The sequence below is a fragment of the Macaca fascicularis genome, chromosome 2, assembly GCF_037993035.2.
Source record: "Macaca fascicularis isolate 582-1 chromosome 2, T2T-MFA8v1.1".
NCBI lineage: Eukaryota > Metazoa > Chordata > Mammalia > Primates > Cercopithecidae > Macaca > Macaca fascicularis.
The window spans coordinates 115262198-115289433 of NC_088376.1; the positions used below are offsets into that span (position 1 = coordinate 115262198).

The 27236-nt window shown below is 48.7% G+C and overlaps 1 protein-coding gene and 1 pseudogene across 3 annotated transcripts; both read left to right on the forward strand.

Moving 5' to 3' along the window:
* Positions 1 to 4327: 4327 nt before the first annotated feature.
* On the forward strand, positions 4328 to 6562 carry LOC135969521 (fructose-bisphosphate aldolase A-like; annotated as a pseudogene).
* A 3241-nt stretch (positions 6563 to 9803) lies between these two features.
* ALAS1 (5'-aminolevulinate synthase 1) lies at positions 9804 to 27032 on the forward strand. 3 transcript variants are annotated; one of them, XM_005547319.5, is made up of 11 exons: positions 9804 to 9902; positions 10880 to 11110; positions 14156 to 14383; positions 15843 to 15992; positions 16977 to 17199; positions 18141 to 18325; positions 18874 to 19053; positions 20390 to 20554; positions 24048 to 24316; positions 25022 to 25184; positions 26742 to 27032. In XM_005547319.5, exons 2-11 carry the CDS (start codon positions 10912 to 10914, stop codon positions 26900 to 26902), a joined length of 1923 nt encoding a protein of 640 aa, XP_005547376.2. In that variant the 5' UTR covers positions 9804 to 9902; positions 10880 to 10911; the 3' UTR covers positions 26903 to 27032. The 3 variants fall into 3 exon arrangements, with proteins under 3 accessions (XP_005547376.2, XP_045242087.1, XP_015300823.1); XM_045386152.3 differs by having other exon boundaries at positions 10891 to 11110; XM_015445337.4 differs by lacking the exon at positions 10880 to 11110.
* Positions 27033 to 27236: the final 204 nt, after the last annotated feature.

A 27236-nucleotide genomic window follows, 5' to 3' on the forward strand; every position in this document is an offset into this window, starting at 1 on the left:
CCCACTGTCCTCACCTGTCTGGACCCTATGGGCTTCTGCACTGCTGACCCCAGGTCTATGCTGCAAAAGCTAAGGCTTATTAGGTCTACAGAGTGAGGAGCAGGGCTGAGCAGTCTTCCCCAAGGTCAGGGGTTGTCACTTAGCTCTCCTTTGCTGATTTCACTCTCAACTCCAAAGGCCCCATCAAGGCCATGGCAATTCTAAGGCAGGTGAACGTTGGTGTTGGCATCACAAGCCTGCTAGTCTTGCATAAGAATCCGTTAACTCAGTGTCAGTGGGGACTCAACAGCCTCTAGTCTCACTTCCCATACCAGGGCCTGAGGGTTTTGATTAAATTCAAAGGCAAGTCCTGGAGAGAGGGTGCCACCAGTAGCCCCTTGGGTAGCTTGGTCCCAGGGTCTTGACAAGGAAGTGGATGACAAGGTGAAGACCCAGTGATTGCGGTGCAGCTGCAGGTAGGCAGGCCCAGCTTACATCCTGACTCCTGCACTGAAACTTTGGACAAGTCACCTTCCCAAGGCTCAGTTCCCTCATCTGTAGCCCAGAGCTAATATTACCTGCATGCTGTTTCCAGGAACAGGTGCCTCCACCAATCACAGCAGCAGTGTCTCATCGACCTTGTGAGTGGAAACCCTTGAGAGGGTTCTCCAGATAAACAGAAGCAATAGGAGAGAGAGAGAGAGAGAGATGGATTTTAAGGAATTGGTTCACATGACCGTGGAGGCTGATAAACTGGAACTCGGTAGGGAAGGCTGGCTGGCTTGAAGCTCAGACAATATCTCTACATTACATCTTGCGGCAGAACTTCTCCTTTTCCAGGAAACCTTGGTTTTTGCTCTGAAGGCCTTCGGTTGATTGATTGAGGCCCATATTACTGGTGATAATCTCCTTTACTTAAAGTCAACAGTTTTAGATATTAATTACATGTACAAAATACTTTCTCAGTAATATCTAGACTAGGTTTTTTGTTTTGTTTTGTTTTGTTTTTTTGTCATTGTTGTTGTTGTTTTTGAGATGGAGTTTCACTGTTGCCGAGGCTGCAGTGCAGTGGCTTGATCTCGGCTCACTTCAACCTCTGCCTCCCGGGTTCAAGTGATCCTCCTGCCTCAGCCTCCAGAGTAGCTTGGATTACAGGCGCATGCCACCATGCCCACCTAATTTTTGTATTTTTAGTAGAGACGGGGTTTCACCATGTTGGCCAGGGCCTCAGCCTCCCAAAGTGCTAGGATTATAGGCATGAGCCACCACAACTGGCCTAGACTAGTATTTAATAAGACAATGGGCACCATAGCCTTGCCAAGTTGACACACAGCATTTAGCCAGTACAGAAAATAAGACTCCCTTTCTGTACATGAGGAAATTCAAGCTCAGAGAGGCTGTGCCAACTGCTTAAGAACATAGAGCACACAGTGGATGGAGCGGGGAGTCGAACCCAGGCAGCGCACCGCCTCCACACTCTGAGAATGGGGCTGCAGGTAGCTGCTTCACAGGGGGCCTGTGAGAGTTGAAACACACAGTGCCTGGTACCACACTACAGTAGAGACACAATTCAATTTGGTAGTGGCTGTTAACTACCGTTAACACAGATCATTCAATAAGGGGGTGACTGTGGGAGCAGGGAGAGGAGATGGGTTTTAGGGTGGCAGCAAACCCTTTCCTCTTTCCAGAAGGGCCCCCTTTCTTCCTTCTAGGAACCTCCAAGGAGGGAGCCAAGGAGGGTGGGAGGCCTCTGCCAGGCTGTGGGCCCTGGGTGCTGTGCAACTGGGCCCAGAATAGCTGGCCAGGTGCAGGGGAGAGAGTGAGCAGTATCCACCAGTGTGTGGGGTCTGGAAGGAGTCCTGCCTTCTGAGGCTGTGGCTGGCTGCCCAGAAGTTCCTGGAAGTGGGCAACCTCTCCTGAGTTGGGTGGCCGGCGGCTGGCCAGAGTCTTGGCCAGCCTCCTTGGCTAAGTGCCCCCATCTGCCTGCCCAAACTGGTCCTGTCACCCAGAAATAGAAAAATGCCTCCCCTGAGACCTGAGACCCTTGAAGCTGCCCCAGCCTCATTCTTCCCTTCTTCTTCACCCCGCCCCCACAGGGTGGAGTGCTGGACCGGAAGCCAGAAGGGCCAGGAGGTCAGCCACACTCCCCACTTGCTGGCTGCATGACCTTGGGCAACTTAACTATTCTGAGCCCCTGTCCCTTGTATGGGTTAATAATTGTACTGACATCTGTAGGGTGGCCGTGTGGGGGCTCTGGGGTTGTGCATATAATCACAGAGCCAGGTCAAACATTTGCACACACCGGCTGCTGCTGCCATCTTTGCTCAGCAGGTTCGCATGCTCCCTGGCCTTCTCCTTATTGGCCCTGCCTAGCTGATCCATGCTCACTCTCTTCTCACTCCTGCTCCCCTTTGTTCCAGCTCCCTTGTGTCTGGAAAGAAGGGGTGCGGGTAGGCCTTTAAATGCCAACAGGGCCAGAGAGAAATAAGGTCCCTGAATTGGTGGATAATTGCACTGTTGATGATGGCAGGATTCTAACGTCTCCTGGCCTGGCTCTACCACACACCCCTCCCTCTCCCCTGCTCTCTTGACTCCAGCCTCCCTGTCTTCCTCCATGCTCCTTCTCCATATCAGGCTCCCTCTAGCCTTCACTGAGGGCCCCTCAGCCTGGTCATTCTGTCCCAGGTGTCATCTCCTTGACACCAGGGTGCAGCCCTGAGGTGGGTCCCCCTTCCCATGCCGCCGTTCTCCAATCCAGCACCCTTGTCCACACTGGTCACAGCCTGCTACGGCTTCTTTGCTGATGTCTGTCTGCCCAGCAGCTCAGGACAGGGAGGGAGCTTCCCCACACTGCGCATCCTCATCCCCCCAAGCCCCGGCAGTGGATCAGGCAGACCAGGGCCCCTTGAAGGTGATGAGGCAAGGGCAGGCACAGCTGGCCACAGGAGAGGGCTCAGCCTGTGCCTGCCTCTGCCCCATTAGGGGCCCTAATCTGCCTGATCCACATGTAGGGGCTTGGGGGGATGATGACAAGCATGGAGGAATCCACCTCTGGGCCAGTCCCTTCCAGGGAGCCACTAATAGCTAGCCTGATCCTTCCCCTAGCCACTGACCCCAGACCCTCCTCCAGAGGCTGTGAGCGCAGTGTGGGAGACGCGGAAATCAGGACATCTGGGTCTCCCTGCAGCCCAAACATCACTTTCTGTGTGACCTCGAGCAAGTCCTCTCCCCTCTCTGAGTCTCAGTCTCCCTGGCTGTAAAATGGCTTAGGGCTGGGAACACACCACTGGTGCCTACAAGGCCAGGAAGGTGTCGCTGCTTGGACATTACATTCCTCAGGGTTGGGGACACACTGAAGGGAGGGCTGATAGAGAATTGGAGACAGCACACCCTGCCTGGGCCAGCCCAGGCGCTCCAGGTCTGCTGATTCCTCAAAAGAAGCTGAACATCTGAGGCTTGATGAGAAATCTCCTGCTGGTTAAATGTTGACAAGGAATTCACATTTTATTATAAAACAAGAACGTCAGGCGCGGTGGCTCATGCCTGTAATCCCAGGCCGAGGATTTGGGAGGCAGAGGCGGGCAGATCACAAGGTCAGGAGATGGAGAACATCCTGGCTAACACGGTGAAACCCCGTCTCTACTAAAAATACAAAAAATTAGCCGGGCTTGGTGGCAGGTGCCTGTAGTCCCAGCTACTTGGGAGGCTGAGGCAGGAGGATGGTGTGAACCCGGGAGGCGGAGCTTGTGGTGAGCCGAGATTGCGACACTGCATTCCAGTCCGGGCGACAGAGCGAGACTCCGTCTCAAAAAAAAAAAAAAAAAAAAAAAAAGGCAAGAACTATGTGGGCCACACAGAATTTATCTAGGCCACAGTTTGTGGCTGCTAGGCTGGAGGGCTGGGTTCATGGGTCCTCTGGGACATTTTCTGCTCTCTAGGATGGGGGCTGCTGCTCCCTGCAAAGCCCCCTCACTCCAGACCTGCCTCCTGAAGCATTTATTGGCTTTGCTCCACTCCAGCCCCTCTCTCTCTTCTCGCAAACCAGAGCTCACCTGCTCTGCAACCACAGTCTAATGGGATTCCAAAGGCAGGGTTAGGACAAGGCCAGCGCCAGAGACCTCAGAACGCTTTTGCTCTGCCAACCTTGAAATTCCATCTCACATGGTGGCTCCTGGGCCCCATCACTGTAAACTGGAGCTCATGCCTCCAACTGTTCAGGGCAGAGCTGAGCTGTTTCCAGATCCTCTACCCACTGTGTGAGGCTGGCCCCCATCTACCACTGCATAGAAGGGCACTGACACCCCAAGGAGCAGCAGCACAAGTTGGAGGAGTCCTATGTCCACCTGGGTTCTCCTTGAGAAGGATGCAGGATTTCTTGCTTGGCTGACAGATGTGGAAACTGAGGCCCAGAAGAAAGCAGCAGGTTTGCCCAGACTGAGCTACCTCACCTTCTTGGAGGGGTGCTGCTAAAAATAGTTCCTGGGAGAATGGGTCCTGGTGACGAGTGCTGCTTTCTCTCCCTGAGTCCACTTGCCAGCCTGCCACCCTCCACCACCACATCCTGCAAACCCACCCCTCTCCTGTGCCAGGAACTTGTTAACACCAGTACCATGCCCTACCAATTCTTTTGCTGACCCCAGAGCAGAAGAAGGAGCTGTCTGACATCACGCATCACATCGTGGCTCTGGGCAAGAGCATCCCGGCTGCAGATGAGTCCACTGGAAGAGTTGCCAAGTGGCTGCAGTCCATTGGCACCAAGAATACCAAGGAGAACCAGTGCTTCTACCGCCAGCTGCGACTGACAGCTGACAACTGCATGAACCCCTGCATCGAGGGCGTCATCCTCTTCCATGAGATGCTGTACCAAAAGGTGGATGATAGGTGTCCCTTCCCCCAAGTTATCAAATCCAAAGGCAGTGTTGTGGGCATCAAGGTAGAAAAGGGGGTGCTACCCCTGGCAAGGGCAAATGATGAGACTACCACCCAAGGGCTGGATGGGCTGTCTGAGCGCTGTGCCCCAGACAAGAAGGATGGGGCCGGGCGCGGTGGCTCAAGCCTGTAATCCCAGCACTTTGGGAGGCCGAGGCGGGTGGATCACGAGGTCAGGAGATCAAGACCATCCTGGCTAACATGGTGAAACCCCGTCTCTACTAAAAATACAAAAAACTAGCCGGGCGTGGTGGCGGGCGCCTGTAGTCCCAGCTACTCGGAGGCTGAGGCAGGAGAATGGCGTGAACCTGGGAGGCGGAGCTTGCAGTGAGCCGAGATCGCGCCACTGCACTCCAGCCTGGGTGACACAGCGCGAGACTCCATCTCAAAAAAAAAAAAAAAAAAAAAAAGGATGGAACCCACTTTGCCAAGTGGCATCACGTGCTGAAGATTGGGAAACACACCCCCTCAGCCCTCGCCATCATTGAAAATGCCAACATCAGCTGGGCGCAGCGGGTCATGCCTGTAATACTAGCACTTTGGGAGGCCAAGGTAGGCGGATCGCTTGAGGTCAGGAGTTCGAGACCACCCTGGCCAACATGGTGAAACGTCCTCCTCTACTAAAAACACAAAAATGAGCTGGGCATGGTGGCACACACCTGTAATCCCAGCTACTCAGGAGGCTGAGGCAGGAGAATCGTTTGAACTTGGGAGGCGGAGGTTGCATGAGCCGAGATTGCACCACTGCACTCCAGCCTGGGTGACAGACTGAGATATCGTCTCAAAAAAAAAAAAAAAAAAGAAAAAAAAAAAGAAAGAAAACAAAAGAAAATGGCAGTGTGTCAATGTCCTGGTCCACTATGCCAGCATCTGCCAGCAGAATGGCATTGTGCTCATCGTGGAGGCTGAGATCCTCCTCAGTGGGGACCATGACTTGAAGTACTGTCAGTATGTAACCAAGAAGGTGTGGCTGCTGTCTACAAGGCTCTGAGTGACCACCACATCTACCTGGAAGGCACCTTGCTGAAGTCCAGTATGGTCACCCCGGGCCAAGCCTGCATCCAGAAGTTTTCTCACAAGGAGATTGCCATGGCAACTGTCACAAGTGCTACACTCTAGGGAATAAGTGGCCTAGAAGGATCACAACTGGGCCAGAACAGGGCCCACCCAGACTCATCACTGAGGCAGATGGGGTCATTCTCATTTCACAGACACAAAAACTAAGTGCTACACTGCACAGTGTCCCCTGCTGTCCCTGGGATCACTTCCTATCTGGAAGCCAGAGCAAGGAGGTGTCCATTAACCTCAATGCCATTAACAAGTGCCCCCTCCTGAAGCCCTGGACCCTGACCTTCTCCTACAGCTGAACCCTGCAGGCCTCTGCCCTGAAGGCCTGGGGCAGGAAGAAGAACCTGAAGGCTGTGCAGAAGGAGTATGTCAAGTGAGCCCTGGCCAATAGCCTCACCTGTCAAGGAAAGTACATTCCAAGCGGTCAGGCCGGGGCTGCTGCTAATGAGTTCCTCTTCGTCTTTAACCACGCCTAGTACACGGAGGTGTTCTCAGGCTGCCCCCCAACACTCCAGGCCCTGCCCCCTCCCACACTCTCTTGAAGAGGGGGACTCCTCCTCGGGGCTGCAGGCCGGCTTGCCTGCGCTCTTGCCTCCCTCGTGACAGTGGTGTGTGGTATTGTCTGTGAATGCTAACTCCATCACCCTTTCCAGCACACTGCTAATAAACAGCTATTTAAGGGGGAAAAATAAAAATAGTTCCTGGGGCCCAGAACAAAAAGGGTGAATTCTGGGGGCTGGGGTTGACATTTTCCTTTTGCCTTGACCATTGGGTGGTACTATGTGCAGCAGCCCCTGATGGTGATAGTGATGGTGACGAAGACCATGATGCAGACTGGGTGGGAGGGAAAAAAGGCCCCAGCGCCATCCCTGGGATGGGGCCTGACCTTGCCTCAACTCCAGCTGCCCAGGGCCAGAGCAAGTGATAAGATGAGTTTATACTGTGGCTCTGAGAAGGGAGAGAGGGAGGGAGAGAGGAAGGGAGGGAGGGAGGGAGGAGGGAGAAGGAGGGAAGGAGGGCAGAGGGAGAGAAAGGGAAAAGAAGATGGGGAAGGAGGGAATGACAAGGGAGGCGTGACAGGCGAAGAAGGAGAAGGAGAAGAAGAAAAGAAAGAAGAAGAGGAGGAGGGGGCAGAGGCAGGAAGAGGAGGCCCAGAAGGATCACAACTGGAGCAGAATAGGGCCCACCCAGACTCATCACTGAGGTAGGTGGGGTCATTCTCATTTCACAGACACAAAAACTAAGACTTAGGGCATGAGGTGATTTGCTCAAGATCTCAGAGTTAGGACTAGAACTCATGGCTTATGCCTTGCCCTTCAAGGCCTCAAACCTTGAACCACTCAAGAAACATATCTCAAGATACCTCACCCTTACCTCACCAGAAAGGTGGGCTGGTTAAAATGCAGATTTCTGGGTCAAATCAAAGGAGTGTGGCCCAGGAATCTGCATTTTGACCAGTACCCTGGGGGTGGTTCTTTGGGCCCTGACACTGGGAAACACTGTGGCTCGTTTAGGGCCTTTCTGGTCTGACCTCTTGGTGCCAGGTCCTGACCATACTCCCATTGCCCAGCTGTTCGGGCTGACTCATGCTGATCCCCCAACCGCCACCCCCACAGGGCTGAGCCTTTTCCATCCAAGCCTTCACCCAGTCTCCCAGTCGCATGTAGATCCACCCTTCTAGCCAGCACCCGCTTCTCTTCTGGAAGCCTTCCTCGTGGTTGGGATCCTCCTCTTTCAGCGCCTGTTGGAGTAATAGCCTCCTCCTCCTCCTCCTCCATCTGGAGTTGCTTACAACACTCTATTTCACTTTCCATGTGAGTTGGCCTTGTTTCCCAATCTTTCTCTATATTAAACAGGAAACTCCCAGAGGGCTAGGGACTTGCCAGTTTAAACAATAAGCCTCTGAAATACAGGACTTCACCTGACCCTCCCACCAGCCACAAGTGGCAGGGCTGGGAGAGCTTTACAAATCAGGAAACCAAGCCTTGAAGAGGTTGTGGCCTGCCCAAGTCTATGGCCAAGTAAGATTCACAGCTGGATTTGAAACCCATGCCCAACTCCATTATCCAGTTCTTTCTGCTTTGGCTTTTCCTCTGATCGCCCCCCAAAAAACCCTGTGAGGGCCGGGCACAGTGTCTCATGCCTATAATCCCAGCACTTTGGGATGCTGAAGGTGATCACTTGAGGTCAGGAGTTCAAGACCAGCCCGGCCAACACGGTGAAACCCCATCTCTACTAAAAATACAAAAATTAGCTGGGCATGGTGGTGTAATCCCAGCTGCTTGGGAGGCTGAGGCAGAAGAATCGCTTGAACCTGAGAGGCAGAGGTTGCAGTGAGCCGAGATTGTGCCACTGCACTCTAGTCTGGGCAACAGAGGGAGACTCTGTCTCAAACAAACAAAACAACAACAAAACAAAAAACAAAAAACAACCCTGTGAGGCAGGCATTTCAGGGGTTATGATCCTATTGCCCAGCTAAGGAAAGCAAGGCCCAAAGATGAGCAAAGCACTCAATATCCTTATTCTGTTCCCACTTACAGCTGCACTTGGGTCCAAGTGCTGACCTTTTCTCTCTCATCTTCTCTGGGTGATGGGCACTGCCCAGGATTCCTTGGCAGAATGGCACAGAACTGGGTCTTGAGCTCTCAGACCAAAGCACGCATCCTGGACAGGTCCCACTGCCACTCTGAACCCAGGTGCCTCCTCTGAAGGTGGAGACTCACCTCACCTGCCTTGCAGCCAGCTGGATGCTCAGAGAGGGAAATGCAAAGTACCTGGACACACCCTGGTCACCATCATTCTGGACTTTGTCCCTCTTGTTAATGCGTAGCTGGGAAAGGAATACTCTCGACGGCCCTTTCCTCAAGAATGGAGAGTACCTCTGAGCCTGGCACAGGCCCAGCCCAACTCAGCCCAAGCCAAGCTGGGAAGGGTGTGGAGCAAGGAAGCCAGACTGGCATTCCCGAGAGGGGTTTGCCAAGCCCCACACTTCATGTGTTGTGCCAGAGAAACTCAATGGAGGTATGGCCCAACGCTGACCTTTGGGATGGAGGCCTAAGCCACCCTGCTGGTGCCCAGGGTGGCCAGCAAGGGGCTTCAGACAACCCCAGATGGAAAATAAAAATAGTGGCTAATATTTGTTACATGCTAACTATTGTCAGGCCCTGTGCCTCCCCCTCCGCCCCAAGTGCTCAGAGCTGTGGAATGGATGGGTTCCATCCAGCCCTGTTCCTCTGCCTCCTCTGGATCATCTTAGACCGGAAAGTGCCACAGCTGAGTGTCCCGCTTCTTCCGCATCCTGCCAGGACCACTCCATCTGTAGGGGATACAATCAGCTCCACCTCCTTCGGGAAGCCCTTGTTCACAGTTTCCAAAGCAAGCCGCAGATGGGATGGATCCTGCTTAACACCTCGGCCCAGAACCCCTTGGATCTCCTTCTTCCTCCAGGTCCAAGACACCCATCTTAACAACCCTGTAGCCCCCAACTTGGCCCTAGCCGCCTCGACCTTGCCATTTTATACCCCACAATCGGGGCGTAGGGTTCTGAAGCCCAGGGTAGTTGGTGGGGAGGCAGCACGAGAGTGCAGGATGAGGTCGGGAAAAAAGACCTCGTCCGCTCACCGCCTGGCCCTTCCTCCTCCCGGCAGGCGAGCCGGGGAATCCCCGGCTGCACGGATAACCGCAGAGCCAAAGAAGTGGGCTTCTCTGCCCCGCCCGCCCAGCTCGCCGAGGGCGACGCGGCGCGCCTGCGCGGAAGAAGGCAGCGCCCACGGCGCATGCGCAGCGGTCACTCCTGCTATATATTAAGGCGCCGGCGATCGCGGCCTGGGGCTGCTCCTGGACAAGGGCAACGAACGGTTCGTTTGGACTTCTCGGCTTGAGTGCCCGCCTCCTTCGCCGCCGCCTCCGCAGAGTCCCCAGCGCAGGTGAGGGCCCGCGCGGTAGGTGCGGCGCCGGCCGGGGAAGCCCCCGCGTGTCCTGTCAGCCGGGGCACCTCTCCCCGGGGCGCTGGGACCCCATCCCCCACTGTCCCAGTCATCCGCCGCCTTGAGGTCAGCGTTTATCCTCCAGATTTTTTGCCTAGACGGCCGCCTCAGTTTTCCCCTTTCGGCCCCTTCCAGCTATTCCCGGTTGAACCCGCCGCTTTAGAATTCCCTTCTCATACCCCTCCCGTCATTCTCGAGACCTCGACCGCGGGTCACCTCTGACCCCCACTGCCCGAGTACTGCCTTCTTTCTCCAGACTCAACTCCCTCAACTTTATAGCCCCTGCGCGTCCCCAGTGAGTCCCAAGGCGCTGGTCCTCATACCCCTACCCTCGTTTGTGCCCCTCCTTTCTCAGTTATGCCCAGTTCTTCCCGCTGTGGGGACACGACCGCGGAGGAATCCTTGCTTCAGGGACTCGGGGGCATGCTGGACTCCTTCCTCGGGTTTAGGAGTGCTTTCGGGGATGCGGGGACCAGGAGAAAGTCAGGATCCCTAATAGTCTTCCCTGTCTGGATAGATGAGTGGCTTCTTCCCTAACATCCCTTCTCCACCTGGATGTAAGCCAAGATGTCTTATCTGCACTGTGCATCTCCCTAAGAAACCTCTGGCCTCCCAAACCTGTTTTTGACTTGTGCTTCATCCTTCTGCCCCCTTGGCTATGTACTGTCAGTATTTACTTCATTTGGTGAAGTTGCTTTGTGTAGAGCTGGGGAATGAAGAAGTTGGTGACCCGTGTAAAATGTGGTCACCATTCCTTAGCTGAGTCTCACATCAGTGCTGTCCTTAGGCATTTTTGAGGGAGAAGTGTTAGTATTCCAGGGTACCCTTTATAGAAACTGCAGGTGGCACCTGAATCCAATGAGCTTGCGGTGATATTTGCCTGATTATTAACAGCTGTTGATGTCACTCATCATCAGTCTTTCCACAGGAGCCAGCATACTTCTTGAACATGGAGACTGTTGTTCGCCGCTGCCCATTCTTATCCCGAGTCCCCCAGGCCTTTCTGCAGAAAGCAGGCAAATCTCTGTTGTTCTATGCCCAAAACTGCCCCAAGATGATGGAAGTTGGGGCCAAGCCAGCCCCTCGGGCATTGTCCACTGCAGCAGTACACTACCAACAGATCAAAGAAACCTCTCCGGCCAGTGAGAGTAAGTGTCACTGACAATGAAGGAGCAGGTACAGGTGTGTGTGCTCATTGGTAGACTAGAAGCAGTCCCCACAGTGGTGGTGAGGGCCACAGTCACTCACAAAGGGCTGCTCTGTGCACAGATTATCTCATATGATTGTCACCCCAAGGGTAGGCACTTTTAGCCTTTCCATCTTTAAAGGTGAAACAGTGGCCAGTGTTGCACATGGCAGGTTTTTGGATTGCATGTTAGTGTCTGTTGGGATTTTAGTGTTTCCTCAGTGCCTCGTTCACATAAATATTAAATTGGAGTGTTCTAATTTCCCTCATTAAACATTTGGCCTTCTAATTTCCCTCATTAAACATTTGGCCTTCAGCTTTTTATTTATTTAGTTTTTCTTTTTTGAGACAGAGTCTTGCTCTGTTCCCCAGGTTGGAGTGCAGTGATGCAATGTCGGCTTACTGCAACCTCCACTTCCCAGGTTCAAGCGATTCTCCTGCCTCAGCCTCCCAAATACCTGGAATTACAGGCATGCACCACCACACCCGGATAATTTTTGTACTTTTAGTAGGGTTTCACCTTGTTGGCCAGGCTTGTCCTGAACTCCTGACCTGATCCACCTGCTTCAGCCTCCCAGAGTGCTGGAATTACAGGCATGAGCCACCGTGCCTGGCACCTTTGGCTTTTTAAAGTAGTGACTTGTTTTTTTCCTTAAAAGTTTTTGTTTTATTGTGGTAAAATGCCCAAGAAAAATTACCATTTTAAGCATTTAAAAATGTACAGTTCAGTGGTACATTCATATTGTTGTGTGACGATCACCACCATCCATCTCCAGAACTTTTTTTGTCTTCTCAAACTGAAATTCTATACCCATCAAATAGTAACTCTCCATTCCTCTCTCCCCAACCCCTGGCAACCACCATTCTGCTTTCTGTCTCTATGAATTTGACTATTCTAGGTACCTCATATAAATGAAATCGTACAGTATTAGTGATTTTAAAAACAAATTTATCTTGGCTGTGTGCAGTGGCTCACTCCTGTAATCTGAGCACTTTGGGAGGCTGAGGCGGTTGGATCATGTGAGGCCAGGAGTTCAAGACCAGCCTGGCCACGTGGTGAAACTCCATTGCTACAAAAAAATACAAAAATCAGCTGGACGTGATGGTATACACCTGAAATCCCAGCTACTTGGGAGGCTGAGGCATGAGAATTGCTTGAAACCAGGAGGTAGAGGTTGCAGTGAGCTGAGATCATGCCATGTATCTTTATTTATATATACATTTGTTGTTGTTTTCAACAAAGAGACTGGAGTTGAATTTAGTTTGCTCTGGTTCTGCTAGGAGAGAACAAGGCTTTTCAGGTTCCACTTAATCCTAGAGAGTATTTTACAGGTTTTTCTTAGGCGTGTTCTCTGGGTGTGGGCTTGTAAGAAAAGAATTTTTGTTTTTCTTTAAGCAAAAAGGATTTAATCCTTTATAGGGTTTATTTTCAAGAGTTAGTTATGTCTTTTTTACCAGAATGCTTGCAATGGTTATGTTTTAAATGATAGGTTTTTTTTTTCTTTTTCTAGACTTTAATGAGTATGTATTACTTTTATAATAAATGAAGTTAACTTCAAAATAATTTTTTTGGCTTTCTTTTGTAGAAGATTTTAATGAAAACTGTATTGAGACACCTTACCCAAGTTATAGGAAAGGCTAGCCAGTGACTCACAGGAGTATTCCAGAATGATGAAAAAAGACTTTTCTAGAAAGAAGGTGAATGAATTTGCTAAAGGGGAGAGGGAAGTCACTGTAACTAGAAGGATAATTACCAGCCAACTGTGTTAAGTCAGCAGACTTTGATGAATTTAGATGAGAAAGTAGATGAGGTATGTGAATGTGATATACCCCTATTTTTTCTTACTGTATTAGCAATCTAAAGACTTAAGTTTTAGCCTAATTTCTTTTGTTTAGAGAAAAACCAGTAGCTTTTATGTTAAGCAACAGCAAGCCTCTTTGTCAAGAATCTGTTTAAAAAATGTTAGCAGAGGCAGGATGTGGTGGCTCATGCCTGTAATTCCAGCACTTTGGGAGGCTGAGGCGGGAGGACTGCCTGAGCCTAGGAGTTTGATAGAAGCTAGGGCCACATAACAAGACTCTGTATCTACAAAAAGTTAAAAAAAAAAAAAAAAATTAGCTGGACACAGTAGAACACCTGCAGTCCAAGCTACTTGGAGGGCTGAGGTGACAGGATCACTTGAGCCTGGAGGTCAAAGCTGCGGTTAGCTGTGATTGCACCACTGCACCCTAGCCTGGTTGACAGAGTGAGATCCTGTTTCAAAAAAACAAGGAAAAGAAAATGTTAGCAGAGAAAAAACTGTGTGTGAATACTTCCAGTTACCTTACAGGGTGTGTCCTCTCATGAAATAAGCTGAGTGTAGTTGGGGTAGAAATTACTGGGAATGATCCAACTCAAGGATTCCAGGTTGTCTAAAACTAGAAAATGGTACTTTGTTGGATTTGTGAGGAGAAATACTATGGGTTTAAGAGGCAACTGGAATGTGCCAGTCAGCTCTTCACATGAGTATTGTTTCTTGTGAAGCAGATGAAAAACTAGAGAGATTAGCAGAACCTAATAAAAACAAGCTTGTGGCTGAGTGCAGTGGCTCACACCTATAATCCCAGCACTTCGGGAAGCCAAGGCAGGTGGATAACCTGAGGTCAGGAGTTCAAGACCAGCCTGGCCAAGGTGGTGAAACCCCATCTCTACTAAAAATACAAAAATTAGCCGGGCGTGGTGGTGCACACCTGTAATCCCAGCTACTTGGGAGGCTGAGACACGAGAATCACTTGAACCCGGGAGGCGGAGGTTGTAGTGAGCCAAGATTGTGCCACTGCACTCCAATCTGGGGGACAGAGCAAGACTCCATCTTAAACAAACAAACACAAACTTCTGTCTGGATGGTGGGGTAGAGTGAGTAAGTATTAAGTTTATCTTTGAGGCAATAAAAGAAAGAAATAAGTGGTTTTCTTACACACTGTGCAGCCAGATCTGATGCTTCACTTTTTCCATTTCCTCCCTCAGAAGACAAAACTGCCAAAGCCACGGTCCAACAGGCTCCTGATGGATCCCAGCAGAGTCCAGATGGCACACAGCTTCCGTCTGGACACCCCTTGCCTGCCACAAGCCAGGGCACTGCAAGCAAATGCCCTTTCCTGGCAGCACAGATGAATCAGAGAGGCAGCAGTGTCTTCTGCAAAGCCAGTCTTGAGCTTCAGGAGGATGTGCAGGAAATGAATGCGGTGAGGAAAGGTAAGAGATGAGTTGTGAACCATTAGTGGTAGTGAAGAGGTCCTTTTAGTTCTTTTGGGCCCTCAGATTTGTGTATGAGCTATCATTAGGGCAGTATTTATGGAAACACCTTCCTCTTTTAGGGCCAGAGAGGAAGGTCTTCAAGATAGACAGTCAAGATCCTTATTGCAAAAGTGGGACTTTCTGGTGTGTGTGTAGGATATGACCAGCTTTTATAGTAATTACTTAATTTCTGAAAATAACCTGCAGTCTTGAGCTGCTACCAGCTGCCTTTTGTCCCTTTGGTCTTTCGCATCATCTGGTGGGATAAAGATAGAAAACAATGGTTTTACTGCAGTAAGTGCTGGTCCTAGGGCTCCCAAGCTGGGTGTCTTACTGATGGTCATTGAATTGCAACCTTAACTCCACAATATATAGCTGTGTCTACATCTGCAGAGCACCCAAGGCTCCCCAAAAGCCTAACCAGCAGAAATTATGCATATGGCCAAAGTGGTTTTTTTTTTTTTTTTTTTTTTTTGAGATGGAGTCTCGCTTTGCCGCCCAGGCTGGAGTGCAGTGGCCGATCTCAGCTCACTGCAAGCTCCGCCTCCCGGGTTCACGCCATTCTCCTGCCTCAGCCTCCCGAGTAGTTGGGACTACAGGCGCCTGCCACCGCGCCCGGCTAGTTTTTTGTATTTTTTAGTAGAGACGGGGTTTCACCGTGTTAGCCAGGATGGTCTCGATCTCCTGACCTCGTGATCCGCCCGTCTCGGCCTCCCAAAGTGCTGGGATTACAGGCTTGAGCCACCGCGCCCGGCCAAAATTGTTTTCTATGAAGAAAATTGAGATTAAGACCAGGCTCAGTGGCTCACGCCTATAATCCTGGCACTTTGGAAGGGCTAGGCAGGTGGATCACTTGAGGCCAGGAGTTTAAGACCAGCCAGGCCAACATGGCGAAACCCCATCCCTACCAAAAATACAAAGATTAGCTGGGCATGATGGCACATGCCTATAGTCCCATCTACTCAGGAAGTTGAGGAGGGAGGATCATTTGAACCCAGGAGGCAGAGGTTGCAATGAGTCGAGATCGTGCCACTGCTCTCCAGCCTGGGTGACAGAATGGGACTCTGTCTCAAAAAAAAAAAAAAAAAAAAAAAAAAAAAAAAAAACCAGAAAATTGAGATTAGGATTGGGTTGGGGATGTTGTGGAGTGAGTAAGACATGCCAACCAGCAGAGAAAGCTTTGGACTTTATTGTTCATTAAAGCAGGCCAGTAGCTCTGAAAACAACACCATGAGTCTGCCATTACAGTAACTAAAATAGAAGAGATGCTTTGTACACTCAGTTACAGCTAACTTTGGTTATGCTTGGCCTTTTTTGTGAACTAGGCAATAAACCATTTTCAACAGTATGTCTGGAAGATACTGTGAACTCAGAATAGAAAGTTGGTCCCATTTGTTTCTTGTTACTTTTGTTCCAGAGGTTGCTGAAACCTCAGCAAGCCCCAGTGTGGTTAGTGTGAAAACTGATGGAGGGGATCCCAGTGGGCTGCTGAAGAACTTCCAGGACATCATGCAAAAGCAAAGACCAGAAAGAGTGTCTCATCTTCTTCAAGATAACTTGCCAAAATGTAAGTCTTATTGTTATTTGCCTGATGTAGGAGATAATTTATAATTTAAATGTACATTAGATTAAATATAAAATTGCATGGTGAGGCTGAGCACAGTGGCTCATACCTGTAATCCCAGCACTTTGGGAGGCTGAGGCGGGAGATGATCACTTGAGGCCAGGAGTTTGAGACCAGCCTTGGCAACATAGCAAGACACTATCTCTACAAAAACAATTTTTTTAATTAGCCAGGTATGATGGCTCACACCTATAGCCCCAGCTACCCGGGAGGCTAAGGTAGGAAGATTGCTTAAGCCCAGGACTTCAAGGTTCAGTGAGCTATGATCACGCTATTGTACTCCAGTCTGAATGACAGAGAGAGACTCTGTCTCTAGGAAAAACAAAAAATGTATGGTGAGTTGAGGCTTGAAAGGCATATCCCTTGCTTGCGTGAGCAGGTGCTTTTGGTTATGGTGACTACAGGTGCTGTTGGTAGCCTGCCTTCTGTCCTTTAATACCTACCATCTACACATGGCACTGAGCCAAACACTTGATATACAGTCTTTTTTTTTTGAGATGGAGTCTCGCTCTGTCACCCAGGCTGGAGTGCAGTGGCCGGATCTCAGCTCACTGCAAGCTCCGCCTCCCGGGTTCACGCCATTCTCCTGCCTCAGCCTCCCGAGTAGTTGGGACTACAGGCGCCTGCCACCGCGCCCGGCTAGTTTTTTGTATTTTTTAGTAGAGACGGAGTTTCACCGTGTTAGCCAGGATGGTCTCGATCTCCTGACCTTGTGATCCGCCCGTCTCGGCCTCCCAAAGTGCCGGGATTACAGGCTTGAGCCACCGCGCCCGGCCAATATACAGTCTTATTTACTTACAAGATGAGGACATCAAATAACCTGCCCAGGATCTCCTTCAGTGGCCAAGCTGAGACTTGTTGTCTTTCACCAAAATGCAGTTGTGTTTCACAACCGTCATTCTCTCCTGTCTTTTGTTTGATTTTCAGCTGTTTCCACTTTTCAGTATGATCGTTTCTTTGAGAAAAAAATTGATGAGAAAAAGAATGACCACACCTATCGAGTTTTTAAAACTGTGAACCGGCGAGCACACATCTTCCCGATGGCAGATGACTATTCAGACTCCCTCATCACCAAAAAGCAGGTGTCAGTCTGGTGCAGTAATGACTACCTAGGAATGAGTCGCCACCCACGGGTGTGTGGGGCAGTTATGTAAGTAGCCCTTGGCTTTCAAATATTACTGGTGTTATTAGGCAAGCCAATGATGATGTATAGGAGTTGGATCTTTATGGAGGGAACATTCAGTAGCTGAATGCGTGCCCCAGCAAAATACTATTCTTAGTTTCTGAAAAATATCTACAGATTATTTTTAAAGGAACTCTAATATGCAGGTAGCTGCTGGAGCCCCTTAGCTTGTGAGGGTTCAAGTTTATAGGCTCAATGACCACACATGTCAGTCCACTTTCTACCACTCTACAAGTGAGTGTGCCTTTAACACCAGGCAGTCTTGCACAGAGACATCCTTGGTTGTGGCTGTGAGAGGAGAAATATGAATCTAGCAGCGCTAGAGAAAAAGCTACTTCAAAAGACATGTTAAAAAGGATGTAGGTCCCATTACTCCTCCTTCAGGAGGCTTACCATCCTAGGGATGCTTGAGAGAGTGGCTTGCCAGATTCTCCAAAGGCTTGCTAAAGAGGTTTGAGGTTTAATTTAACCAGTTTGAGGTTTAATGATAGTGATATATCCTAACATTACATGACTGGCTTGCAGAGGGTAACCACCATCCAGAATGTCCCTCTAGAGTTTGTTTTTTCTTAAGATAACATGTTATTGGAAAGAATAATGTTTCTCAGAGAAAATAAACCTTAGTTTCTTAGACAAGAAACTCAGCTAATACCAAGCACTTACTGATTGTTAAATGAACACTTGTTCTTGATGATTCCTGGAGGTGTCATCACCCTAGTGTTGACAGCTTCTCCCACCTAGTCTGAAGATGAAATCAGTTGAAATTTCTGACCCCAGGTTTCACAGTGAGAGAGTTGCTACATCAACATGTTTGAGTCTCCTGGATCCTAGAAAGAGGAAAAAATTCACATAGTGTTTAGAACCATGAGCTGTATTTTCTGGTTTTGTTTGTTTGTTTTTTTAAACAGGGACACTTTGAAACAACATGGTGCTGGGGCAGGTGGTACTAGAAATATTTCTGGAACTAGTAAATTCCATGTGGACTTAGAGCAGGAGCTGGCAGACCTCCATGGGAAAGATGCTGCACTCTTGTTTTCCTCGTGCTTTGTGGCCAATGACTCAACCCTCTTCACCCTGGCTAAGATGATGCCAGGTAAGGAAGCCTGGCATGGGTGCCTTAGAGTTTTTTGGGTTTCTTAGTAATAACAAGAAAATTGGCAACAAAGAAGGCTTACCAGAACCTCTCAATTGAAAATCATAATCCTATCTGGGCATTTGTTCTGGGGTCAAGCATGAAATGCTAACTGTACATTATGGGTTCCAGGAGAACATGATACCAGTGAAAATTAAAACTTGAAACGTCTTGTCCTTGAGCTAATTGCCTCAAATATGTTTTATATTCTGAGATGATCCTTTGGAGAAGTCTCTAAATCATTTAGTTAGCTCTTGATTGAGTTTGGAGTGAGGCAGCCAGATTTAAGAGCAGATTAATTGCCTGCCACAAGGTTATTCTACACCTTTGGACCTTCTCACAGGGGAAGCACTAACTAGTTATTTTGCCAGGAAGAAACTGGCACACAGTGTCTTTTTCCTAATAGGCATTTTCAAAGCATCATTTCCAAGGAAAAGTCTGTCGTCTCTCTCTAGGAAATAATTTGTCTTTGATGCACGTGGCAATAAATAGCATTTTTGTTGTCTTAGGCTGTGAGATTTACTCTGATTCTGGGAACCATGCCTCCATGATCCAAGGGATTCGAAACAGCCGAGTGCCAAAGTACATCTTCCGCCACAATGATGTCAGCCATCTCAGAGAACTGCTGCAAAGATCTGACCCTTCAGTCCCCAAGATTGTGGCATTTGAAACTGTCCATTCAATGGATGGTAAGTGTGGACAGAAGTTCCTCTGAAATCTAAGATGAAAAACTAGGCCTGAACTCTTTAAAAGTATGGTGTTTTGTTGTGTTTTTTAATTTTATTTTTTTTCTTTTGAGACAGAGTCTCGCTCTGTTACCCAGGCCGGAGTGCAGTTTCGCCATCTCGGCTCACTGCAAGCTCCACCTCCTGGGTTCACACCATTCTCCTACCTCAGCCTCCTGAGTAGCTAGAACTTACAGGCGCCCACCACCACACCCGGCTAATTTTTTGTATTTTTAGTAGAGATGGAGTTTCACCATGTTAGCCAGGATGGTCTTGATCTCCTGACCTCGTGATCCGCCCGCCTCGGCCTCCCAAAGTGCTGGGATTACAGGCATGAGCCACCGTGCCCGGCTTGTTGTATTTTTTAATTTTCTTTTCCTTTCTGCCAGGATTTTTGTTTTTTTTCTTCCAACTTTTAGGTTCAGTGGGTACATGTGTGGGTTTATTATATGGGTAAATTATGTGTCATAGGGGTTTGGTGTACAAATTATTTCATCACGCAGGTAATAAGCATAGTACCCAATAGGTAGTTTTTGATCTCACCCTCCTCCCACCCTCCACCCTCAAGTAGGCCCCCAGTGTCTTTGTTCCCTTCCATGTGTTCTCAATGTTTAGCTTCCATTTATAAGTGAGAACGCTATTTGGTTTTTCCGTTCCTGTATTAATTCACTTAGGATGGCCTCTAGTTTCATCCATATTGCTGTAAAGGACATGGTCTCGTTCTTTTTTTATTGCTGTGTGGTATTGCATTCTGCCAGGATTTTGTAATTGGTGGACTTTTTTTTTTTTTTTTTTTTTTTTTTTTTTGAGACGGAGTCTCGCTCTGTCGCCCAGGCTGGAGTGCAGTGGCGCGATCTCGGCTCATTGCAAGCTCCGCCTCCCGGGTTCACGCCATTCTCCTGCCTCAGCCTCCCGAGTAGCTGGGACTACAGGCGCCCACAACCGCGCCCGGCTAATTTTTTTTTGTATTTTTAGTAGAGACGGGGTTTCACCGTGGTCTCGATCTCCTGACCTTGTGATCCGCCCGCCTCGGCCTCCCAAAGTGCTGGGATTACAGGCGTGAGCCACCGCGCCCGGCCTGGTGGACTTTTTAAAATAGATTTGGGTGAAAGTGGATATTCTATTCCGGCTTTCACTAGGCTCTGGGATCCCACGTAACCTAGAAATTGGAGGAAGTTCATTTTCTTTCCAGTATTAAAAATGATACCTTAGAATATAAGTTTGCATTGTTCTGACTCTAACCAAAACAGAAATTTCTGAAGTGGCAAGCTCTTCAGAGCAGTCTCTGGTCTTTCCTCAGGGGCAGTGTGCCCACTGGAAGAGCTGTGTGATGTGGCCCATGAGTTTGGAGCAATCACCTTCGTGGATGAGGTCCATGCAGTGGGGCTGTACGGGGCTCGAGGCGGAGGGATTGGGGATCGGGATGGAGTCATGCCAAAAATGGACATCATTTCTGGAACACTTGGTATGTATACATTGCATTACATACACTAAAATTCCATTATTCTAATAAGGCCAAGGACTAACTAGTCTAACTGGGACCAGGTGAGGAGACAGTCTGGCAGCATATGAAGCCTGGGCCACTCTTTCTTTTGGCCCAGCTTAGTGGAATTCCTTGGGTCATGGAGGCATGGCTCTTAGAATCAAAGTAAACCCCACAGCCTAACACAACAGATAGACCATTTATTGCCATCTGAATTCATTTCAGACAGAGTTGTGGGTCTAGCCACATGCCATGGCAAGAGCCTGTACTCTCTGTGCCTCAGGTTGTTCTTAATTAAAAAGAAAAAAGAATTCTAGTATTTTCTCCTGGAGCACTTGTTAGGTTCAGGTGTTGTGAAGTGCTGAGCTCCGTGCCTCCCACATGGGAACGTTCCAATTCATCCTAGTTTTCCTCTGTTCTTCCTCATACAGAGGCTATGTCTTGTGGTAGGTGGGAGCTAGACTTTGGAGTCCTGCCGCCTCACTAATTGTGTGACCTTGGGTTGGTAGTTAACCTTTCTATACCTCAGTTTCATCATCAATATAATGGAGAAAACAATAGGACTTAAATCAGAAGTTTTGTGGAGAAGGTAAATAAGTTATATGCAAACAGTTACTATAGACATTCCCTCTGAGAACATATGAGAACCCTAAAGAGATGAAAATTATATAAATTTGAAGTTGTTTTTTTTTTTTTACCCAGCCTTAGCTGGGTAAAATTCCAGCCTCTGGGATAATGTTCGCAGTGGGAAGATGGTGCAAGCACTGCAGAGCCAGTCTTGTTCCAAAGAGCACATGCAGTGCAGCTTTCAAAAGTGGGTAAGGCAGTTGGAAACCCATCTAGCAGTTAGTAAAATGCCAGTTTATAACCTGTGCTTGGTAAAGGAAGGGCAGGCTCTTTAAAAAGTGTCCTTCAGGCCGGGTGTGGTGGCTCAAGCCTGTAATCCCAGCACTTTGGGAGGCCGAGACGGGCGGATCACGAGGTCAGGAGATCGAGACCATCCTGGCTAACACGGTGAAACCCCGTCTCTACTAAAAAATACAAAAAAACTAGCCGGGCGAGGTGGCAGCACCTGTAGTCCCAGCTACTCGGGAGGCTGAGGCAGGAGAATGGCGTGAACCCAGGAGGCAGAGCTTGCAGTGAGCCGAGATCTGGCCACTGTACTCCAGCCTGGGCGACAGAGCGAGACTCCATCTCAAAAAAAAAAAAAAAAAAAAAAAAAAAAAAAAAAAAGTGTCCTTCAGCACTGTCAAGGGGTGTGAGAACCTAGTGCCGACCCAGCGAGCCTGGGAGTTCGAAGGGCGGAACCCCTACCAGGAGAAAAGCACCTAATCATGTGTCCTAATTCAAGAAGCTCTTTTCTTTTTTCTTTCTTCTTTTTCTTTTTTTTTTGAGACAGAGTCTCACTCTATCGCCCAGGCTGGAGTGCAGTGGTGCGATCTCGGCTCACTGCAAGCTCCGCCTCCCGGGTTCATGCCATTCTCCTGCCTCAGCCTCCCAAGTAGCTGGGACTACAGGCACCTGGCACCACACCCGGCTAATTTTTTGTATTTTTAGTAGAGACGGGGATTCACCGTGTTAGCCAGGATGGTCTCCATCTCCTGACCTCATGATCTGCCCGCCTCAGCCTCCCAAAGTGCTGGGATTACAGGCGTGAGCCACTGCGCCCAGCCAGAAGCTCTTTTCTTTTAAGGATGTCTCCTGATGTGGGCTCTTTGAAGGTATGGTGATTGTGAGATGGAAAAGGCTGGAGAGAGAAACTTTGTACTATAGGAGATTGAACCAACTTGGCTTTGCATGTGGTTTTAGCAAAAGCATTAATTATAGAATGTGATGTTAAGATCTATGAAGACTCTTCTGGAGTTCTTTTTGTTTTTTGAGATAGGCTCTCACTCTGTCGCCCAGGTGTGATCACAGCTCACTGCAGCCTCCACCTCCTGGGCTCAAGTGATCCTCCCACCTCAACCTCCTGAATAACTGAGACTACAGGTGTATGCTAGCATGCCTGGGTAGTTTTTGTATTTTTAGTAGAAATGGGGTTTCACCATGTTGGCCAGGCTGGTCTCTTAACTCCTGAGCTCAAGTGATCTGCGTACCTCGGCCTCCCAAAGTGCTGGGACTACAGGTGTGAGCCACGGCACCTGGCCTCTTCTGGAGTTTTTAATCCTGAAACTTGAGATGCAGATTATACAAAAGGACTCAGTGAGAATTGAAAACCAAGTCTGGCCCTAAATCAATCCTAACAGGCTCTGAGTTTTCATATTTGTCTAGCAAATGCATTAATTGTCCAGAGTTTTGTTCTTAACTAAGTAGGAAATAACACCAGTCACACCAAAACAGTTAACGCCTTAGCTGGGTAAAATTCCAGCCTCTGGGATAATGTTCGCAGTGGGAAGATGGTGCAAGCACTGCAGAGCCAGTCTTGTTCCAAAGAGCACATGCAGTGCAGACGTGGGGAGTGGAGCTGTGCTGGCTGTCAGAGCAGCAAGCCCGAGTGAGAAAGGGAAAGGAGAATGAGATGGTGGGAAGGGAGGCAGCAGCAGGGTATTTGGGCACACTGGGACCCACTGAGGTGTCAGGTCTGATTGGAAGACCTGCATTTTGATCCTGGTTAGACACCAGCTTGGCCATATGACTTTGGGCAAGACCCTTTTGTAACCTTCCTTAGCTTTTTTACCCTTTTAAAAATGAGTAGCCAGGCACAATAGCTCACACCTGTAATCCCAGCACTTTGGGAAGCTGAGACAGGAGGATCACTTAAGCCCAGGAGTTTGAGACCAGCCCTGGGCAACGAAGCGTGGACTCCTCTCTACACAAAATAAAAATTTAAAAAATTAGCCAGGCATGGTGATGTACACCTGTACCAGCTACTTGGGAGGCTGAGGTGGAAGGAATACTTGAGCCCAGGAGGTTGAGGCTGCAGAGAGCTATGATCATCCCACTGCACTCCAGCCTGGGTGACAGAGCAAGACCCTGTCTCTAAAAAAAAAAGGATGATTAGATATCCTTTTATAGTCATGCATTGTGTAACGATGGGAGATACATTCTGAGACTTGCATCACTAGGCAATTTCATCATTGTGCAAACACCATAGAGTGTACTTACATAAACCTAGATGGTATAGCCTACTGCACACCTAGGCTTTGTGGTATGGCCTGTTGCTCCTAGGCTGCAAACCTGTACAACATGTTACTGTATTGGATACTGTAGGCAACACCATGGTATTTGTGTATCTAAACATACCTAAACATAGAAAAGGTATAGTAAAAATACAGTATTATAATCTTATGAGACCATCATCATATATGTGGTCGTTATTGACTGAGACATCATTAATGTGGTGCATGACTACACCAATCAGTCCGGAAACAAATTAAGAAGATAAGGAGAAAAGTCAGTGCTTTGAGGCTCTACAACACCTTGCTATGTCCATTTAGAGGCTGTTGCTGTAATTAATGAAGCTGTCTCCTCCCAGGCAAAGCCTTTGGCTGTGTTGGAGGGTACATCGCCAGCACGAGTTCTCTGATTGACACGGTACGGTCCTATGCTGCTGGCTTCATCTTCACCACCTCTCTGCCACCCATGCTGCTGGCTGGAGCCCTGGAGTCTGTGCGGATCCTGAAGAGCGCTGAGGGACGGGCGCTTCGCCGCCAGCACCAGCGCAACGTTAAGCTCATGAGACAGATGCTAATGGATGCCGGCCTCCCTGTTGTCCACTGCCCCAGCCACATCATCCCTGTGCGGGTAATGGCGTGTCTCTGATTGGACTTGCTGTGGGCTGTGCCTCTACACATGATGTACGGATGTTCTGCTTCATACCTTCCTGAAGTTGGGCTTGAGCAGGGTGACTGCCAGGGAGGGATTGTAGCCAGCCACCCTCTGTCATGTTTCCGCCATTGGCTGACTTCACCATGAGAAGAAAGCCTTTGAACCCAGCAGGCTGGGGCAGAAGTTCCCTCTCCAGAGCACTGACCTTAACAGGGTAAACACAGAGCTTGTATCTGGAAAGCTCCAGAAGCCTGAGATTGGCCAGCTTTGAAGTATGGCTTTCTACTTAGTAAATTTCAAAATAGGTTTTGCCCTTCCCACTACAAATGGTAGCACTGTTGATGTCACAGTTGAATTAGTGTAATGAATACAGCTAGTATAACCGAATCTAGATTATACATCCTGGGTATGAGAGTCTGCTGGTACGAATGGAACCAGTGTTTTCTCATTAAAAATGTATTTCTTTTTAATAAGGTTTTGGTTCTCTGGTCTTCACAAAACAACACTGGCTCCTTTTAAATGACAGGTGTTTGGGCAGCGCTTTCCCTCTGCCCCAAGCTTGCATATGTTGCTACAGTCTGGTCTTGAGCCTGAGTGTTGTGGGGACTGTGTTCGTTAGAATCTCTGCTAAGAGGTAGTCCTTCCTGTTGTGACCTTACCTTCTGCTCTCATTGAACTTAGGTTGCAGATGCTGCTAAAAACACGGAAGTCTGTGATGAACTAATGAGCAGACATAACATCTATGTGCAAGCAATCAATTACCCTACCGTGCCCCGGGGAGAAGAGCTCCTACGGATCGCCCCTACCCCTCACCACACACCCCAGATGATGAACTACTTCCTTGGTGAGTACCTTTGCAGTGTTTATAATTGAAGCCCTTCAGAGGCATTCAGATTTGTTTCTTCTTCTTTTTTTAGGTTTTTTTTTTTTTTTTTTTGAGATGGAGTCTCACTCTTTTGCCCAGGCTGGAGTGCAGTGGCGTGATCTTGGCTCACTGCAAGCTCCGCCTTCCGGGTTCACGCCATTCTCCTGCCTCAGCCTCCTGAGTAGCTAGGAATACAGGCACCTGCCACCACGCCTGGCTAATTTTTTGTATTTTTGATAGAGACGGGGTTTCGTCATGTTAGCCAGGATGGTCTCGATCTCCTGACCTCGTGATTCGCCCGCCTCGGCCTCCCAAAGTGCTGGGATTACAGCTGTGAGCCACGGTGCCTGTTTCTTCTTTTTCCCAGTAACTAAGCATGCCCTCAAATGGTTCAAAACCCTAAACGATATTTATTGTCTGATTCACATCAAGAGGGTGGAGCGTCATTTTGGGAGCTCTGAGGGAGCCTGGGAGTCTGCTCAGTGTTCCCAGTGCCCCCTTGTCTACATGGCTGAAGGATACACGGTAATGACTTGCAGGGAGAAGAGGCCTCTGAAGGCTTGAGTCCCTGCTGGTCCCCCAGAGTCCAGCTCACATTTGTCTTCGCCACTGCCCTCTACTCCATGACGTTGTATAATCCTTGAATAACCCCACACGTAATCCCCTCTGATAAGAGGAATTGCTCAACATTTTCAACTGCCCCGTGCTTCTATACTGCCCCACCCATGTCCAACCTAAAGGCAGAGACAGAAGGGGGCTGTTAGCCACAGGTCACCTCTGCCTCAAAGGTACATTGCCCTCCCAAGCCCACCCAGCATGGCTCAGCTTCCTCATGGGCTCTCTGTTCTATTGGAAATGCTGGGTTTAAACTGTCATGTGGCAGTGTTGGAGCAGCTTCTTCCCTACAGGTCTGTGAAATCAAGCCCAACTCGGGGTTTTATTTTTCTCTTTATTTATTTTTATGAAAGCCTTAAAATTTTTATAAAAGCCTTATCTCAATAGAGAGATAACTCACATACCATAAAATTCACCCTTAAAAGTATCCAAGTCCATGATTTTTAAATACACTCCCAGTGTTATGCAACCATCTCTTCTATCTGATTCTAGAACATTTTCATCGCCTCAGAAGCCGGTGCCCATTAGGAGTCACTCCTCTTTTCCCCATCCCCAGCCCCTGTCAACCACGGGTCTTTCTGTCTCTGTGGATTTGCCTTTTCTGGACCTTGTGTCTAAGTGGAAGCATACGGCGTGTGCTCCTTTGTGTCTGCCTTCTTCCAGCATCATGTCTGCAAAGCTCATCCATGCTGTAGCATTCATCAGCACTTCATTTCTTTCTGTTATCAAATAACCTTCCATTGTACAGATTTACCACATTTTGTTTATCCATCTATTGGTGGACATTTGGTTGTTTCTCTTGTTAACTATTATGACTAATGCTGCTATGAACATTTGTGTATGAGTGTTTATGTGGACATATGTATTCATTTCTTTTGTGTATATTACTCCCTTTAATATTTAAAAACTGTTTCTCCTCAGAGAATCTGCTGGTCACGTGGAAGCAAGTGGGGCTGGAACTGAAGCCGCATTCCTCAGCTGAGTGCAACTTCTGCAGGAGGCCACTGCATTTTGAAGTGATGAGTGAAAGAGAGAAGTCCTATTTCTCAGGCTTGAGCAAGTTGGTATCTGCTCAGGCCTGAGCATGACCTCAGTTATTCCACTTAACCCCAGGCCATTATCATATCCAGATAGTCTTCAGAGTTGTCTTTATATGTGAATTAAGTTATATTAAATTTTAATCTATAGTAAAAACATAGTCCTGGAAATAAATTCTTGTTTAAGTGGTGGCTCTTTCTGCTATTGGCTACTGAATAAAATTCTTCATTGACTGGACACAGTGGCTCACACCTGTAATCACAATACTTGGGAGGCCAAAGCAAGAAGATCACTTGAGGCCAGAGTTTGAAGCTGCAGTGAGCCATGATTGCTCCACTGCACTCCAGCCTGGGTGACAGAGCAAGACTGCCTCTAAAA